Genomic DNA, 20026 nt, shown 5'->3' on the forward strand with positions numbered 1-20026 from the left:
TACTTTTTGTGTATATTTAATGACAATGTTTACAAATATACAAATAAATCTGAAAAGTTTTTGAAGCTAGTAGTAGAAATCAGTACCAATTCTGTTAGCACTAAAGGGATAATATATAAAAATAAACCTAATTATACTAAACAAGATAGCTGTAGACTGGTTGTTTTAAAGTAATAATAGATTGTATTTTTAGAGCTGTGAAGGTGAATTAATTGTCTGGATTCTTTTTTCAGATTGGAAATTGGAAGTATGTAACGGTATTGTTTCTGCATTCAAATAAACTTGAATTTCTCCCTGAAGAAATGGGTGACATGCAGAAATTGAAGGTCATCAACCTGAGTGACAATAGGTTTGTGAGCATATAATTCAAGTAAAAATCATATAAAATGCAATAGCATTGAGCGTATTTTAGTGTAACTGGTATCTATCACCTGGTATCTATCAGATGTAAGTAGAGCCATTTTCTGAATGTTCTGTGCTACCTGTCATTACATCCCTCAATTCATAATCTGACTGCAATGCATGTATTTCATTTATTGTTCTTCCACTTTAAGAAGCTATGTTTCTTTGATTAGGCATATGTTTGATTTAAGTACATGCACTGACATGTGGCTTAGATATGCCAATGGGTATTAGTATGTATTTTTTAATGGAATTCATTTGTCTATCCTCTTAAAATTTGCATTTGGTTTGTAGCTAAAAAATTAATAGCTTCCTGTATTGCATACAGGGGACACAAAACAGAAGTGTTGCGGTATATGATGCTCCCCCAGCATGTGTTGGGCAAGAAGGAGGAAGGAGATGTTTTTAATTAGAACTGGTCAATAAAAACTGGCAAAATGTCTTTTTGGATTCGTCAGTTTGCAGAATTGAAATGTATTGGGAGAGAGAAATTTGAACTCTCCCTTCTGTTCTCCAAATCTTCTTTGTACTCTACCCTGAGCCTGATTTTATTCACACTTTAAAAAAAAAAAACAAAAAACCACAATTTTAGGTGTGACCCTTTTTTCTTAATTTTAGTACCTGTGTATATTGTGTATATTGAAGGATTGCTGAGGATTCTTCTAATTAAAGTATAAAAATAAATAGTATTGATTTTAAGTTCAGTAATTGATTTATATGCAGTGCTGATGGCTGTCATAAAAATTGTGTTCAGGTCATTGACATGAGATAAATTCAGTTTGCCTTGTCTCATTTTTGCTAAAGTAGGCAGAAATGCATATTTAAAAAAAAAGGCCCTTTAACTGTCAAGTTGTAGTATTGATGTGTGTTTTCATAAACTTTTATTGCAATTTGCAGGCTGAAGAATTTGCCATTTACCTTTACAAAACTGCAACAGCTCACTGCCATGTGGCTATCGGACAATCAGGTAAAATATTCCAGGAGAAAAATTACAGACAGATGGTTGACTTTATTCCTAACTGAATTGATAAGTGATCTTTTGAATATTAAGTGAATTGTATGTGCATAAGTACTTCCTTGACATTTTGTCCATTCTCTCAAAATAAACAACACTGGGTCTCCCTTACTTTAGAGCTTATCTGGCAAAGCTTTTATATGAAACACGATTTCACAGATGTTGGAATTTCTTATTTGTCATCTCTTAAACAAGAAAGGTGGTATTTGAAAAGTTGTTAGCACTTAAATGTATACAGTGGTGTGCTGCAGTTGCACCACTGTAGAAGATTTGCACAACCTCTTTTGTGCTAGGTTGCTTGTCCTATCTTTGAACTTTGTGGCTGTCCGTATTTCAAGCTATTGAGAAGTAACTTGTGTACTCATGCCTTGTCTTATTCCTCTATATTCTACCAATTTCCTGTATGGCACTAAGGCTTTCAGGGCTTCCAGAAATTCTTTGATCTCAAATGTGGTATACTGAAAGACTACTGAAGAGTGAGAGTTATCAGTCTGATATCAATGTTATATTAAAAAAAAAAAAAAGAGCACAAAATTTTACTTTATATAGCTGTCCACAGGTGTAGATGATTAAGTGTGTCTGTGCATCCCAGATCAGCTTACTTTGGGACAACAATAAGTCCTAGCAAAAATAGGGTTATTTCTTTTTATATACAGTTTATTCTCTTGAATTTGTTTTTTTCCATTCCCAAGAAAGTCGTCTATTGACGTGTATTAGCAACTTCATTCTCTGAAAATTATTCAGAGGGAAAATGAAGACTGCTCTGCCTTGCATTCTATAAGTTATGTAGATAATCTTTACTTTGTACGTGCATATGTTTTCTTAATGTAATTTTCTTTGATTTGCTTCTTAGTCAAAACCACTTATCCCCCTTCAAAAAGAAGCAGACCCTGACACACAGAAAACTGTGCTTACAAATTACATGTTCCCCCAGCAACCAAGGACTGAGGATGGTAAGGATTTCTTTTTCAACTTACAGCATCATTAATTTGTTACCTTTTCAAGTATAAATTAAAAAAAATGCCTTCCAGGAAAAAGAAGAAAAAAGAGGACTTTAATTTTGTGTAATGCATCCTATTCTTACAAGTGCTTGTTTTTTTCTTTAGTTATGTTCATATCTGACAATGAAAGCTTCAATCCATCTTTGTGGGAAGAACAGAGGAAACAGCGTGCTCAGGTGGCATTTGAGTGTGATGAAGACAAAGATGAGAGAGAGGCACCACCTCGGGTTAGTACTTCATTTATTTTTTACTACTGGTGTTTCTCTCTCTCTTTTTCCCATTGACATTCCTGACTCCCCTCCTTTTTATTCCTTTGACTGCTGACTTAGTTCTGCTGAAGAAATCAAGACTTCATTTATTAGTTTAAGAGCATCAAACTGGGCTATTTTTTTTTTTCCTCATCATTAAAATGGAGCACATAATTATGAAATTGCTGGACTGGTGCTGCTACAGGAGAAGGATAGCTGGGAAATAATGGTTAATTCTGATTTTTATTTAAATATATAGCAGTTGCCATTACTCTTCCTGTTTGGTATCAACAGACAAATTTAAAGCAAAAATAATTGATTTGTAACTTTGCTGGGTTTTCTAAAATTTTTGTTAATCTAGGTAGATTCAAACTGCAAAGTGGAGATTCTAGGTTTTGCTCTGAGTGTTTTGTCTGAATCTATTGTCTATTTTAAAGCTTGATACTTTAATTACAGCTTTTAATTAAAATTAGAATATTACTTTTTATTACACAGGAAGGCAATTTGAAGAGGTATCCAACTCCATATCCTGATGAGCTGAAGAATATGGTCAAAACAGTGCAGACAATTGTACATAGGCTAAAGGATGAAGAGTCTACTGAAGATGTTGCTAAGGAATCAAAACGAGAAAGCCAGACAGCTTCTGTAAAAGATGTGGGGGTAAAGGTTAGATACAATATTATCTTCTGACTTCACTGAAACTTCCAAATATCTAGATTGCCGTTAATTCTTTTTAGTTCTTCTCTGTCCTCATTAATGCTCTGCATTAAAGAGCAGGGCTTACCTCTTCATCATATTAGGAATCACAGAATGTCAGGGTTTGGAAGAGACCTTGAAAAAATCATCTAGCTCAATGCCCCTGTTGGATCAGGAGCACTTAGATCAGGACACACAGGAACACATCCACACGAGTTTTGAATGTCTGCGTTGAAGGAGACCTTGCAGCTTCTCTGGGCAGCCTGTTCCAGTGTTCTGTACCCTCACCATGAAGAAGTCTGCAATATATGTCTGCTTGGTGTTAGCAATTTTCCTCTTAACGCTGAAAATGAAGATGTAGTGTAATAGGTGGTAGGACTGCTTGGCCTGTCTTCGCTCGCTTGTTTTGTTGTAGATACTCTTGGCTTTTTTTTTTTTTTTTTTTTAATTTAACTGAAAGTTTAATGATATGAATTGACGCCAGTAGGGATGAGAGTGAAACCAATTGGAAAAGGGTGAGGAGTACAACGGGATAGTCTAGAGAGGTTTCTTTCTATCTCGTGTATTTCATACTTGCTCATTTCAAACATCATCTATTTCATAGTTTTCCCTAATATGTAATGTTAATTCTTAATATCATATGTTATTGAAAAGGGTTTCAAAATGTTTTTTGTACAAATGTTCTTAATCCTGTAGACTTCCGAAATTGTGCCAATGAAGAATAAGGCTGATGAGAGAAAGCAGTATTCAGCAGGAAGCTCTGTGCAGAAGCCTACTGAACCAGAAGCTGAGCACTGCACTGCAAATTCGCAGATGGCTGCACTTGTTAAAACCTTGCAGAACACAAAAACAATTGTTAATCATGAAGACACGCTTGAGGTGAGGCATTGTGATGAACGTTATAGCAGTCAAAGAGTTGTGCTGGTGTTGCATCAGACTTGTTTCTAAGAGAAATGAAAATTTATGTTGACAAAAGCAGAAAATTTCTATCCACAAGCACTGGTTAGTACAGAAGGGTTTGTAATGAAATATTATTCTCACTTTACCTATATTATAAGTGCAAGTTGAAAAATGTAACAAAAAGTTCATAATGAAACTGTAGGCATTTAAAGAAAAATAAGCCAAGCTCAAAAATTGGTCTAAGTACTAAGCTCTGGAAAAGATTCTTTCTTAAATAGAATTTTCTGGTTTCCACTTGATTTTCAGCACCTTGGTAAATAATTGATTGTGACTGTTCCTGAAATGTCAAAATATCTTGTCAGTAGGAACAAGCAAAATCTTGAGTATGTAAGTGATCATGCCTGTTCATTTCAGTTAACAAGTAGGCTTTAAAATATGTTTTTGTATGTATTTAGTAGTAAGATATATTAAGTATGACTTTTTTTAAGGAATAAGACACAGTTTCTGAACTCTTTGTACATCTGTGACAAATGCATATATTTTTTACTTTAGAACATGTTTCAGCATTAATAACATTTTGGAGGTTGTCAGTTAATTACTTGTCAATCACATCATGTAAAATGTTTTTTGTTGTTTTTTTTTTTTTTTCAGTAGTTTCATGAACTGATTATTTTTTGTGTGTGTTGTGCAAGCACTGGAGCTTGCATTTATCATGTGATTAAGAGACTTTATGGCAAGCCATTGTGGCTGTTGCTGGGTCTTTTCCCCCATTGCATGTTCCTGCTATTATATGCATTCTGAAAATACTGATTCTGACAATTCTCTGCAGTTCAAAAACAATATTTAAAAACAAAAACAAAAAAAAGCAACAATCAGAACCCACAAAAAACAAACCTAGTTGTCTAGCAGTGGCAGTCATTCTTTAAACCTGGCTGTATGCCAGTAAGGAAATCAGGCAGTAGTATGTAGTCAACTGTGGATACTAAATTCCTTACTTCCTTATAGTAACTTGCTACTAACTTTGTCTCAATCCACATAACTTTATATGCATAAAAGCTTTTCCTTTCATTGTTAATTACACTTGTTAAATGTCACACTGAAGGGGAAGGGCAGAGGCAGCAAAGAAGGTTATCTGTTCTCGTTACAGAGGAACAGGATTGTTATAAACTTGGTCACAACATGTTTGCTACTTCTCACTCAGTTTTACTGACCTCTGCTGTAGTCCAAAAGCTGGCCAGATAGTTAGCCCCATGCAATTGATGGTACTGTATTTTGTAAAGATTTTTGTTTCATTACAGAGAATATTAATGGAAAAAAAAAAAAATTGTATTTTTGAAGATGACAGCAGCATATCGGCCAGGCAATAGAATTCTGAATCTACTGCATGGCTGTTCTTGCAGACAGCTTTGTCAGTTTATGTCTTTCAGAACTGCACTAAGATCCATTTGATGGTTAGGATCTAGTGATTTTTAGCCTAGATCTATTCAGCATCATTTATTCCTAAATATCTTCTCTTCCATTTGAAAGTTTATCCCGGTGTAAATTTCAAAATGAAAACCTAAGCTGAAGTTATCACCAATTTAACCATCATTCCCATTGAGTTCATCGCACACAAAGCAAATGTGTATGTGCTGCATCTTAAAGATAATTCAGTGGTAAAAGTTACTAAATTCATTGGATTTGCACCACACAGTTGCTATGTTAGGTCTGCGTTACTTCACTACTGTGTTTACCTTCACTGTTTATTAGATAGGGTAATGGTTTAGATCAGTTTTACTTACCTTTGACCATGTATTTAAAATGCTCTCTATATAAAACTGTTTTTCCTTTAGCAGGAGTCAGAAGAACTCTCTTCTGATGAAGAGATGAAAATGGCAGAAATGCGTCCACCACTGATAGAAACTTCCATCAACCAACCAAAAGTGGTAGCTCTTAGCAACAGTAAAAAAGGTTAGATACTATTAAAAAAGTATTGTGGGATTCTAATAATTCCTTGACTCAAAATGCCTAGTTTTTCCATTTAAATTATGTAAAAGGTGATTACATTTGTCTGTTAATGGAAAGATGACCAACTCTCTAGTTCAGCAGTTAACTTGCTGTAAACAGAGTCTCGTGGGAGAAGTCTTGATTGGAAGCCATCTTGGCCATAGTGATGATGAAGAAGTTGAGTGAAAGGTGGAAAACTGCCACCAAAATTCCACCCTGGATGTGGGAAGAGCAGATTTGAGAGTGCTTGGAGAACTAGTTGGTGAAGTCCTTTGGTGGATCGTTTTTCACAAAAGCGGAGTTTGTCAGTACAGGTCACTTTTTAAGCATTATGTCTTAAGAGCACAAGAGTAGGCCATTCCAAATGCTGGAAATTAAACAAGCAAGGCAGAAGGCTGGCTTAGCTTAGCAAGGATTGTCTTCTTGAACTTAGGCAGAAAAAGAAAGTCTGTGGCCACTGGAAGTAAGGTGAGGCAGCATGGGACAACTACAGAGATACTGTTTGCTACTGTAGGGAGAAAATTCCTGGTGGCTAAAGCTCACAGTTGAAGCTGGTAAGTATCATGGTGGATAAAAACAGTGGCTACTTAGAAATACATTAACATACAGACTGGGGGAGAGGCAGCTGGAGAGCAGCCCCACAGAAATATGTCTAGTGTTGTGGTTGATGGCAAGTTGTATCTGAGTCAGCAGTATGCCAGACAGCCTAAAGGGCCAATTGTACCCTGTGGTGCACCAGGCCCAGCATTTCCACTGTGGGAAGGGAAGGGATTGTCCTGCTTTGCTCTGCACAGCCTCACCTCGAGCTCTGTGTGCAGTTGTGTACCCCCAGTATTAGAAGGCCATAAAACTATAATGGCATCCTAAAGAGGGCAGCAAAGATGGAAAAGAGTCTAGAAGTTAAGATGTATGAGGTTCAGCCCAAAGGATAAGGCCTCATGGTGGCTTACCACTTCTTCATGAGAAGAGCAGAGGAGCAGGTGCCCATCTCTTCTTTCTGGTCACAGCAACTGAACCTGAGGAAAAGGCATGGAGCTGTGCCAGGGGAGGGTCAGGTTGGAGGTTAGGAAGAAGCTCATCCAGAGAATGGATGGGCACTGAAACAGGATCCCCATGCAGCATTCATGGCCCAGGCTGAGGGAGTTCAAGAGGCATTTGGACAATGCTCTCAGACATAGGATTTGAATTTTGGATGTTCCCATGTGGAGCCAGGAGTTGGACTTCGTGATGCTTCTGGTCCTCTTCCAACTTGGTATACTCTTTTGATTCTGTGAATAGAGGAAAGAATCCTGTTATATCTTGAGTATGATTGAGAAAGCTGTGCTGACATTCCTATTTTGTTAATCAGTTTAAAGTCAAAGGGGAAGAAAAATGTTTTGTGCTTTTGAGAACAGCTGAGTACTCTCTCAATAGAGAATTGCAGAAAATGGTATTTGCCTTGGAAATGTTCCATACTTGCTTCTTCTCCCACATTTTGTTGATTATTGCTGTTGTTGGCAGCAATGTCACTTCTTTAAATTTCTCAGAGAAGCTGTGCTTTCTTTGTAAGTCTTAAGAATAAACTTGTTCCAGTTTCTTTTTTTTCCAGAATTACCTTACTTTTCTATTATTATTCTTTCCTCTCAAAAGAAACATCTGATCATTGTTTTTGTTAACTAAGATATTACGGTTTATGTTACTTCTCTGGAAGATAATTTCAGTCTGGATAACCATTTCCATTGGAGGAAACTAAATTTTTAAGTCTGAGAGCAAATTGTTTTTTGTTCCATATAATGTCCCTAGTACTTTCCAGGAAAAAGAAAAAAGCTCTCCTGGCTGTTGTATGTAAGAGGATAAGATTTTTTTTGAGGATGGATGAAGGAAAAGCCACTGAGGCAGCCAGAAAAGTCTGCTGAGCATTTGCAATGGATAAGTAAATTCTTTTATCAGATGATGGAATAGTTTGCTCAGAGAAGTTGCCCTGTCACTGGAGGCATTCAAGGCCAGGTTGGATGAGTCTTGTGGCAACCTGAGCTGTTGGATGGCAACCCTGTCTATGGTGGGAGAGTTGGAAAGAGGTGACTTCCAGGGTTTTTTCCAACTCCATCCACTTTATGATTCTGTGAAAAAACTGGTGTTTATTAATATTGTCTTTGGGCTCTTATAACTGGCTGAAAAGTCAAACTTCTCTCATCTCTTAGCTAAAAAATAGTTTCTCAAAAAGTATGCTTTTAGCACCCATATCTATGTCTAGAAGCAAAGAAAAAAAAAAGTTTTTATTTGTATGCTTATGTTTGCTCATGTCAGAGTCACAGCTGGCTTGGAGTCTTGCATATCAGTTATTTTTATACAGTTACCAATTTTAAGTGTGCATATATTAACCAATAGACAAGTAATTCTGAAAATGTCCTATGTGATCTGTGAAGTATGGGAATGCATTGCATCCCAACCATGCAGAAGAACATTTTTCTTTCTTTTTTTTTTTTTTTACATTTGTAAAACTATATACATCCTCAGTGATCTAATTCTTTCCATACTGTTTGGTGCACTAAATAGCTATTTAACAATGATTTAATGTTAAAAAGCAAGAAATGTGTAAGCCTTAAAAATCCTGTATTTGAAGCGGCATACTTTGTTTTCATTGGGGCTAATAGAGTAATGTAACTGAAAACTTTGGGGTTATTGTAGAAGCAATGAAAATTGTAAAAAATACCATTTGATGGATATGTTTGGGAAATAATGCAACACTAGTTTATGCCAAGGAAACTTGGCAAATTTAGATTTAAAGATGAGTACTATTTAGGTTGAACCAAATATTTCAAAAGTAATAGGAACTACTGCCAGCAGTCTTCTGTGAATTTATAAAAAGGTTGTAAAAAAATTAATATATAAGATAGTAAGTATCATTCAGGAACAGTGTATGATTTTGTAACACTGTGATTTAAACACGTTAAATGGCTGTTAAACAGATTTGTGTCTATAACTAAATTTGCATTATTTTTTGTTACAGATGACTCAAAAGATGCTGATTCCTTATCAGATGAAGCTACCCATAACAGTAATCAAAATAACAGCAACTGTTCCTCTCCTTCCCGAATGTCAGATTCTGTTTCCTTAAATACTGATAGCAGCCAAGATATTTCTCTCTGTTCTCCAGACAAAGAAACAAATGCTGCTGTTTTATCCAAGTTCAGGTTTGTAGAACACTGTATCAAACTAAGCAAGTATAATAGCAAAACATTATTCAATCATTCAAATTACATTTCCATTTGTTTAATTAATCATTCATTAAATAGTCTTAAGTTTTAATATTTCAAAATAATGTTAAGTAGTAGTGTTTCAAGAAAAAAGCAATGAAAAAAAACCAGGACAAATTTGGAGACCAATTTTAGTATGAAAGATACGATTCCATCTCTTGGGTATAATAATTTCATCCTTAATTTCTGCTATCCCTGCAAAATACTTCCAGTATAACATTTTAAAAGCTCTATTTTTATTTGCATAATGTTGAAAATATTGAAGATCCATTTGATTGCTAACATAATTATTAAAAAGCTTTTAGGATCTTTTGAAGAATGCACTTAAAGATTTCTGACTTTTTTTGTGTGTGTGCGTCAATGAAAGCAAGAATTTTGCTTACAGTTGTCTGGGAGCTTGGTGCTGTTTTATAAGAAATTTAAGTTACAGTTGCTTTATACTTTTTAACATTTTTGAACTACCCTTAATTATTCCTGTGGAAGTTAAGTAGCTTTATGTAAGGATAGGTGATTAGCAGATATATCTGCCTCAAAACAGTTTTAGATCACTCAATAAAGGAAGAGGTTGTAATGCAGTAATAATGAATTGCTTACCCCTTTCCAAGGACCAGAGCTTGCTTAAACACTCAGAAGAAGGTAATATCCAAGTAGAGATCCTTGTGCTACCAACCCTTAAATGTGGTTTGCACAAGTGAATTGCTTCCACCTGCACTCCCAGGGCTGGCTGTGTCCCTTCAACAGTTGCTCAATCATTGGTTCAGGCCCTGACCTAACAGTTTCCACGCACTGTCTGAAATCAGAACATGATGCTAACCAGCAAAGCAAACTCTCTGAATAACATATTTTTGTAATGGTAAGATAGCAAATCATAAATTTATTTGTAAATTGGTTTTTGTCCTGCATTGTGTGTGCAGCATGGCCATGTTGCACATCAGTTTTTCTAAATTTTCTTGAAGGAATATCTTCAATCCCTTAGGAATATTGTTTGTGAGTCATCTTTTCTTGCAGGCGAGAAGATGAAAATTTGAATAATCTTTTGCAAAATGGAGGTGAAATGAACATTACTGCAGAAGAAGAAATAAATATGCAAGAGAAAGTTACAAATCTGTCTGAATATGAACTGAGCATTGAAGAAAGAATAGGTCTGATAGGAAAAGGTGTGGATCTAAGTAGTCCTACAGAGGAGACTCACAAATTAGACCAAATAAACATGAATATCAATAAACTGGCTAGTGAAGAGGCAGTGCCAGTTCCCATAGAAAGAATAAAGCCACAGGAAGTAGTGTCAGTAAAGGGCTTGATGAATAATGTTACAAAAGAAGAAGGTGAGCACTTGGAAAATGGAAATAGGTATCCTATAAATAAAGTAAATGGACATCCTGAGGAATCAGTACAGTCTGCCAGTAAAGATGAACTACTGAGAAGCACTACAGTTGATGGCAACTCTTCCACTGAGCTGTCTATTTCACGGAGCACTGAAGATCTGTCACCACAGAGAAGTGGTACTGTAATGAAGTCTCACAGCATCACCAATATGGACCCTGGTGGTCTGAAAGTCTATGATATTGTCAGTGACTGTGGATCTCCACAGCCAAACTCAGCGGTAAAATCTTCATCTGGTAATGCAGATGGGAAAAACATAGTCAGAAGTAAATCTGCTACTCTTCTATATGATCAGCCTTTGCAAGTTTTTCCTGGATCGTCGTCATCATCTGATTTAATATCGTCTACAAAAACTCCATTCAAGTTGGACTCAAATCACAATCCTGAAGGTGGTAATGTAGTGAGAGGATCAGTGCCAGGTGGTCCACAGATGTTTTCCACTCCCCAGTATAATATTCAGTACAGCAGCAGTACAGCAGCAAAAGACACCTTGTGGCCCCAGAAACAAAGCACCCAAGTAGAACAAAGCAATTTACCTCCTTCGCGTCTGCTGAGGTCTGACAGCACAGAAGCACCCAGCTATGTAAAACATTCTGCCAATATGAATTTCTCCAATCACAACAATGTCCGTGCCACTGCTGCATACAGCACTCATCAGAGAATGGCTGGTAGACATATAGACATGTGGGCTGTTCCACCAAATGATAGACTGCTCCCTGGAGCAACAAGGCACACTCTTCAAAGACAGAGCAGTGTATCCTCTACTGCTTCTGTAAATGTCGGTGATGCTGGACCTTCAAGGCGGGCCCAGGTTCCTGAAGGGGATTATTTAACATACAGAGATTTGCATTCAATGGGAAGAGCTCCACCAGTAATGTCAGGGCAGCAGAGACCTCTTTCTGCCAGGACATACAGCATTGATGGTCCAAACGTACCTCGGCCACAGAGTGCTCGTCCATCAGTGAATGAAATACCAGAAAGAACTATGTCAGTTAGTGACTTTAATTACTCTCGGACTAGCCCTTCAAAGAGATCAAATCCAAGAGTTAACTCTGAGCACTCTTTGTTAGACCCTACAGGAAAAAGTAAAGTCCCTCATGACTGGAGGGAACAAGTGCTGCGACATATTGAGGCTAAAAAGCTAGAAAAGGTAAAAATAATTTTATTTTTTCTACTTTTCTGTAATCTAGGCATTAAGTTAAATATCTATGTTTTGAGCAGCTTTTAATTACCAGTAAAATTATATTTCTGTTCTACTACTTCTTTTAAAAGGTAAACATGTTCATGAAGAATATGTGAAAAACAGTCTCTAAATGAAATGTTTCTCTGTAGAAAAAGGTCCCTGGTGCTTTTACATCATACTTGCCAGCTTAGTCCAATAACCTTTGAATACATTAAATGTCCTGTTGACCTTCTGGACTGCAAGTCCAACTTTTTTTAGGTCAAGTAATTTTTGTTGTTAATATATTAACATTAATATGTTGTCTTCATATTATACTATTCTGTTACCTTTCTTGAGCTTTCTCTTCTGCATTTTTTCCTTATTTCTTCATTTCAAGAACAAGGAAAAGAACATCAGTAAAATGCATTTCCTAGTATAGGTCTACAGCTTCAAATGCAGAGGAGCTGAAAAAATACAGTTGCCATTTTTTTGCTCCAAGCCAGTTGTCTTTTGAAGTTGGGTATTTGACAGACTGTTGAATGAATATTTATTACTGAGAGCACATAAAGATCTTGCTCATTTCATGAAATCACAGGAGATTTTGATATAACTAGAGTAATGATGAACAGGATTCTTTATGTACCTTAATGCTATCAAAAATTTGAGCTGATATGGAAACATTAACAGTTATGCATCTTCAAAGAAATTGGATAGAGACTGGGAGAACATACGGTATGCTATCCAGCAGAACCACTGTAAAATCACATAACTAAATACAGGCCAGGATATCATCAACCTGACTCTGTTTCCTTGGAAGGGAAGTGAATTTGGTTTTGTTTAATTTGCATAATTCCTAGTTATAAAAAGAGATGTTTGTTTTCAATGTCTGCACAACAGCCATAGCTGTTCTTGTGATCCATTTGGAGTCACATAGAACAAAAGAACAAATATTTTAAGGCAAAGTATTATGCTAAGGTATAGTGGACCGTTTGTCATACAAAGCTGTCACAGAATGTTCCAATCTTAATCAAAGGTGCATATTCTAATGTTAAATTCCCCTGTAGGCATATATATAATCTTAAGCCAAACAATGGAAAATGAAAAAAATTGCACAGTGCTGGAGTATAGGGGGAAACTTGAGTGCACTGCTAGAGCTATTTGGCTTTAGTTCATTCTTACGCTGTCTGTTTCACATGTTAGAAATGATGTTTAGTACATCAAATGAAAACTGCCCTGGTAGTAGAAATTTAGTCACCTTGACTTAATACCCTTTATATCTGTTCATATTTTTTCTTCTGTGCTTTTTATGTAAACCTTAATTATTGTTTCTTACTAGAAGGATATGGAATAGTTGCTCCTGGGTTCTTAGCTGTGCATCTATCTAACATATATTAATAGTGTGCCTTTTCTGTGCGTGCTTCTTTTATTCTGACCTTAAAGCATTTTAAAGAAGATTTAACTAAGCTAAGACTTATGAGTTTAAAGGTGAATATGCGTATAATTGTCTACTTTATATTTTCTGGGATATGATTGGCTTTAAAAAAAAAAAAAAAAAACTATAGAAATGCAGATGTAATCCTATACGGCAGCTGGCAAATATGATAATGTAGAAATTCACTGGATATTTCTTTTTTCTTTTAAAATAATGGTTTCAGGTATGATTGTACTTAAAATGTATTTCTAATATGAGAGCTTAATCTCCAGAACAGACTTCTGAAGTTGTTACGAAGTCTGGAAAAAAATCAGTATTTACTTGAATAAGTGAACACTTCTTTTAAAGAACAAACAGTTACTGGAAATTGCTTTGACAAAGCTCATGGATTTATAATGCTGTTTCCCTTTCTTTCAAAGTACAAGAAATAGCACTGATAAATCAAGTATACAAAATTAAGTATTATGATGAATATTTAATTCATATCTTTGTGCCTGTTGTGCACAACAATATGGGTTAATAATCTTAATTTCTTTTGAGTCTGGTATTGAATTAATCACTTTTTAAATTTTTTTTGCTTACTTAAATTTGCTTACTACGAAAAAGTATGTGAAGAATGTGTGGTGGCTTTGACTTGTTGAGGGTTTGTGATGCGGAGATGGTGTTTAGGCTTTTGTCTTTTGTTCTTTTGTTTTGGGTTGTTTCATTTGTTTGTTTGTTTTTTGTGGTTGGAGGGGAGTGGTGGTGAGTGAGGCTCCTGCACTACTTTTTTGCTTGGTTTCTATAGAATTTAGTAACAGGGTGAGATAGGGAAAGGCTTGTTGAGCAAAATTGGGGAAGTTTGAATTATGTTATATTTATCAGATTTTTCACCTCATTCAGGCAAAAAGAAACTTTCAAGAATTTAGTTTGTATGAGGAGAGGTATAAGAATATTTTAAATCCTGCAAAAACATTAATAGCAGATTTCCAGCAAGTAAACAGAATCTATAAATTCCTTTGACAAGATTTAAGACACCATATTCTGATGAACTAAAATTATCCACGTGCTGAAGGAAAGTGAATATAGTTCATAAGACCTCTTGTAAATCTTTCTTTTGCATATTTTCTGGAGAAATAATTTTCTTATCTAATGCAAAGCTGATTTTACTGTGGGATAGAGAAGATTTCTTTAAATGTCAAGCTGCTCCCTAGTGGTTACATGTAGTAAGCTGTAGGAAAGTGTACAATGAATTCTGTCCCCTCAGTCTCAGTACCAATGCTTTTAAATTCAGTGTACGGGTGAGCTTTTAAGAACAGTAACATATTTCATCATACTTCCTTTTTCAAGGGAGACTTGCCGGTTTTTCTGACAAGTAATTGTAACTTTCTAGTTATGTTGAAAGTTTTCATTTAGGAATTTAAGCTAAGATACTGTCTCTTTATAATTTTAGAATCACACACATTTTATTGTGTGTTAGAGGAATTTCTTAAACTGAAGAGTAAATATCTGTAAGAGTTGTCTGCAAATACTGGAGTTGGTAGAAACAGTGTATCTGTCACGTACATAGGTGTATTTTCCTTTTTCGTTTTTGTGGATTTCTTGAGAGTTTATCAGATGTGTTTTTGCTTTCAGTTATAATTTTGTCTGGAATTAAGTGCTCCATTATTTAAATCTCATTCATTAACTACCTTTTTAGAACAGGAAGAATTGCAAAAAACAAGTCATAAAAGTAGGTGCTTACTTTCCTATTCAGAAACTAAAATATAGGTGGTTTTACTATGACAGTTCTCAGTGTATGGTACCTTCTTCAAAGAAATAAAGAAGTCCAACTGATACAGGCTTGCAATTTTAATCAGTTTAGATTTTTTTCACTGTTGTTTGTTTCTCTGTGTTCCTGATGTGGAAAAATATTTTTATTAGTATTGCCTCACAGCTTTTTCCAAGTTAAGCTTGTACAATATAACAAGGAAAATAACTTCAGTAGGTCTGTGCAGGAATAAAACTAAGTTCCTTAGTATTTGTAAGGTCACAGACTAATTGAATTTTTTTAGTTCCTATTATATACCAAAGTTTCATGGATTATGATAAGCAAATGCTACATCATATCTATGTGAAGTAACTTTTGGAAAAAGTGGAAAGGTGAGGATATACTTTTTGTATTATGTGTACCTGTAGAGCATGGAACAGCAACAGTGTACATATTGTACAAGGAAGCCACAAGAAATTTACATAGAATATGTCAAGTACAAAACTATGGAGTGTGTAGATAAATGGTGGAACAAGAAGTGATTACTTTGCCTTAAATATCTCAAAACAGCAAGGCTGCGAATATATTAAGTCCCTTAATGTCTCTGGGCCAGGATAGACTCATTTTATCTTAGAAATAAGATTTTTTTTAAGAAGGCTATTGCAAAATGCATACTCCAAGCAGTCTTAAAATTACTACATTATCTGGAAGAAATTTTCCTCAGTAAATTCCACTGTTTATCATCTTGCATCTAAGTAAGTGTGTTAAGAAACTTTGGTTCCAGAAAGATGCTCGTTTCATTCTCTTACAAGCAGTGAATAGAGAATGTTTTCACCCTTAGCATTCACAAAGAAAGTTAAAACAGCAGCAAATCTGCGCTTCTAGCTGCCTGAATCTAAGCTGATTCCATTAGTCTGCTTACTGACTATAAACCTGATTTATATACAGGATATTTTATCTGTCTATATATTTTTATATATAATATTATATAACAAATATATATAATTTTTATATAATATATATATATTATATATACATATTTTATATTTTTTATATATATAAGATCATTTTTTCCTTGATATAATGTAGCTTTCAATTTGTGTACCTCAGCCACTCTCGAGTAACATATAAGGAAAAAAAAAAAAAAAAAGAACTTATAATGTATATTGGTTAGCATCTATCTAGGTTAGAGTACCTGAAATGGGATTTCTCAAAAATCAGACGAGTTTTTTGGTGACATCTGCTTACTCCCCTTTCTGGAAGAATCTTCTCTGGTGCAGCAATCTCCAGAGAATTTCTAAAGAAATGTGCAACCTTCATCATGCACGATGAAAAACAAAATTATAGGGATACTGCTCTCTTTCCAAATGCCCCAGATTCTCTCTTCCAAGATAAAAATAAGTAGAGTAAGAATGCTTCCTAAACTGATCGCTGGGAATCCCTGCTTGTGTTGAGTTCCAACTTTTTTACAACTTTGGGTTTTGATGTTTTACAGCATATCTCTTACTATTACCATTTTTTTTGACAAGGCTGTGATTTTTCATGAGTTTTATAATTATTTCACTTGTCAGGTAGAATATGAGGGAGTTTCCATCTGCACAGTTTTTTATATTGTTTTGTTCTTGCAACAAAAGTCTGTGGCAAAATACTTATGTCCACTGCTTTCTTTCTGTCACCCTGGCCAGTATTAGCAGAGGTTAGGTCTGCAAAGTAATATAGCTCAAAACCAAATCTCTCTTCTGTTCTTGAGCTTTTGTTACATTCTTCATTACCTGCAGTGGCATGGGAATAGGTTTTTTTTGTTTGTTTGTTTGCTTGTTTTTTAATGAGGCTCCATCATCTTCAAATCTCTGTATGAGTTATTGTTTGTACTGTACCAATAATAAGGGGGAAAATAAGACAAAATAGTGACAACTGGTAATCAACTGATTTTTTTACAGGTGTTTGTCTTGACTGCCAGCTGTTCTTCCCACAATGTACTTGATATATTGTAAACTTATTAAAAATGTGGGAATTTTGACAACCTGTGAACCTATGTTGTTTTCCAAATACATGAACATTTGAATGACTTTATTTACATGTAAATCTGCATGTACTGCGCTGATTGCATGCTGATTTACAGTAAATAAAGGTAAACACAGGAGACAGTTGTGTTCTATATATCACAGTAGCACTGTTCTTGCATGGTTTTTATCTTGCATGACAATGGAATATGTCTATATTAGTCTACGTATAACATGTCTTGTGGTTTATGCATGCTGCACTAATCTCTGTGTTAAATCTGTCCCCTCTTTATTCAGAGCATGCTGTCTAGGTCCTTTAATTCCAATTATGCTGCTGTTAGCAGCTTTCACTATGGCAGCTCTAGGGATCTGCATGGCAGCCAGGGTAGTGTTGCCTTGAGTGTTGCAGACGGAAGAGGTTCTGGTGTGCACATTGTTCGAGTGAGTACCTACAGGAGACTGCTGCAATATACAGAGGGGTAAAGGATAAACTATGAGGACTGTCCTTTAAATTGATAGCTGTCTTTCTACAGATGAACAGTGCTTTCAATAAATAGAGTAAAACTTGTGCTGGATTCATTTTTAATATGTATTTAATATTTTGCCGTTACTTCATATGGCTTAACCTTATTGTCAGGTTTTTCAGATTAATGCTGAGAAGTAGAATTTTCTAATTGGCCTTTATATATGGTCGAACACAAAAATGTCTGGTTTTATGTATTGTGAACAAGAGTTTGAAATTCTGAATTCAGCCAAAAATCAAAAATGATAGAACAAAATTTTATTATGCCACTTTTTCTTCCAAACAAATTCTGCTGCTGTAAGCTGCAATTGCTGGGCAATTTAGATTTTCAAGGAAATGAGTTAATGTTTTCTCAGGAAAATGAGAGGAAAGAACTCCTCAGTCTGAGTATCCTAAGTAGATATTTCAGAAAACTGTTTATCATGTGAACCCTTGCATGAGTAATGTTCAGCATTTGTTGACTTTTCTTAACAATGTATTGGTGATCAAAGACACCTATGCAGTTTCTAATTTTTGTAAATATCCACCAATATGTTCTAAGTGTGGTGTCTTCACCAGTAGGATTTACATATTCTATATAAACAAAAACAAAGTTAAAGAATTATAAAACCCTTTCAAAAGACACTTTAAAAATCTTTTGAGTACTTTTTAGTTTCTTGAATAATACAAGGATGTTCTTCTTTACTCCTGCATTTTACTTAAAGCATCCCCAGGCTTCAACTTCAGGAGACCAATGTCAAGATGAGGTATTCATTTCAGGAAAGCAGAATTACTCATCTGCTACGCTTAGCCTCAAAGATGTTCCTCCAGACAGCATGAAGAAAATACCTGTGCAGGTAATTATCTACATGATATCATGGATGGATATACCTATCGTTTGTAAAAGCATGTGCTGAGATAGTAGATGGAACTGGGCCTTTGAAATGTAAAAAAGGGAAGAAATTTCCAGGGAAAGTAGCTGCATGTCGAAACTGGAATACTGCATATGATACATATGAATACATGCATATGATCAGGAAGGCAGATTGAAGCTCATTGTGCAGTTAAAGAACTTAACTTAAAATGTGTTGTGATTAAATTGGAGTGGTTAGCTAGAATTCATAGTGCACATTCTGTATTTATATGTAAAGACCGTCTATGCAAGCAGGACTTACTACGGTGAAAATAAATATATATATGTAACTTACAAAGCAGTGATAGATTTCTAACTTCATTGATTTCCACTGAGTTTTTACAGAACTGAATATTGAGAATTTGCATAGTTCTTGACATATGTTGCCTATGTAAACTCTTTGCCTCTTACAATACACAAAAATAGTTTTCCTATCATTTTCAGAAAATGTTTTAAGAAAAAGCAGTGGAAAATCTTGTAAATTAAGTATGGTCTCATCTGTAGATTAGCTGAGATACGCACACGCATTTCTCAGAATGACTTTGATATAGAAACTCATCTTAAAATAATCTCTGTATGTCCTTTTACACTGCATGGTTAATGACTGAAATTTGTGTACCTTAGCTATTTATAACCTTGAGGAACGGAGTATTTTGATGTCCTTGTGTCTTCTGACTAGTGAGATAATAGTAGTAGGCAGAAAAATCTGCAGTTTAAGATTGTAGCATTTTCAGAATGTGGGAATCCTACAGAAGGGTGACTGCCTACTTGGGCTTTGTAACAGCATGGAAGAAGGAAAATGAGTCACATCTCAAGGCAGAGCTGCAGAAATCTCAGTAACTCTGCGGCTTCACTAAGAAACATTGTCTTCTCCAGCAACATCCTTAGTAAAATGGTTTGAATGTGCTGAAGGTCTTTATAGTTGAATACCTTATTGATATAGTTATCTCCTTAACAAAAGAAATACCATTAATATTGATTTGATATTTAAATCTTGAGCTTGTAAGTGAACTTCTTTGGGTTTTTTGTTCCAATGATCATATAAATTGTCTGCTAGTTGTGTAGGATTTTTAATTTGTAATACTAAGAATGCTATAAATGTTTTGTGTGAGAACTACAACAAAATCAACCACGTTTCAATATAGTCACTTATATACCAGAAAAAAAAAAAATAGTTGAGATATCTCAGTGAAAAAGTCTTTGTCTAGTCTGTTCTAGTAGATTAGTAAACATAATAAGTTTTTGTTTTACAAAGTTCTTATAGAGTCAGAACTCATAAGTCTCATGAAAATTGAGTGTGATTGCACATGACCCAGAAGAGTAATTTTAGTAATGTTCCTAAAATTAAAAACAATCAAACATGAGAAATATTGAAATAAGGAAGAATTGAGGATTAGTCTGTATAAAGTCTATGGCAT

General features: G+C 35.1%; 1 protein-coding gene across 12 annotated transcripts in view; it reads left to right on the plus strand.

Moving 5' to 3' along the window:
• Positions 1-20026, plus strand: part of ERBIN (erbb2 interacting protein) — a 111463-nt gene that overhangs the window by 83750 nt on the left and 7687 nt on the right. For 8 of the 12 annotated variants that reach the window (XM_048930623.1, XM_048930626.1, XM_048930621.1 and 5 more), the window contains 11 exons: positions 234-349; positions 1300-1369; positions 2271-2370; positions 2524-2645; positions 3162-3332; positions 4059-4241; positions 6095-6212; positions 9238-9421; positions 10493-12017; positions 17491-17634; positions 18421-18552. In XM_048930623.1, coding sequence (XP_048786580.1) covers positions 234-349; positions 1300-1369; positions 2271-2370; positions 2524-2645; positions 3162-3332; positions 4059-4241; positions 6095-6212; positions 9238-9421; positions 10493-12017; positions 17491-17634; positions 18421-18552 — 2865 coding nt within the window. The remainder of the gene's footprint in view (positions 1-233; positions 350-1299; positions 1370-2270; positions 2371-2523; positions 2646-3161; positions 3333-4058; positions 4242-6094; positions 6213-9237; positions 9422-10492; positions 12018-17490; positions 17635-18420; positions 18553-20026) is intronic. The other 4 variants (XM_048930629.1, XM_048930628.1, XM_048930630.1 and 1 more) reach the window with 4 other exon arrangements.

This window comes from Lagopus muta, chromosome Z (genome assembly GCF_023343835.1).
Source record: "Lagopus muta isolate bLagMut1 chromosome Z, bLagMut1 primary, whole genome shotgun sequence".
Taxonomy (NCBI): domain Eukaryota; kingdom Metazoa; phylum Chordata; class Aves; order Galliformes; family Phasianidae; genus Lagopus; species Lagopus muta.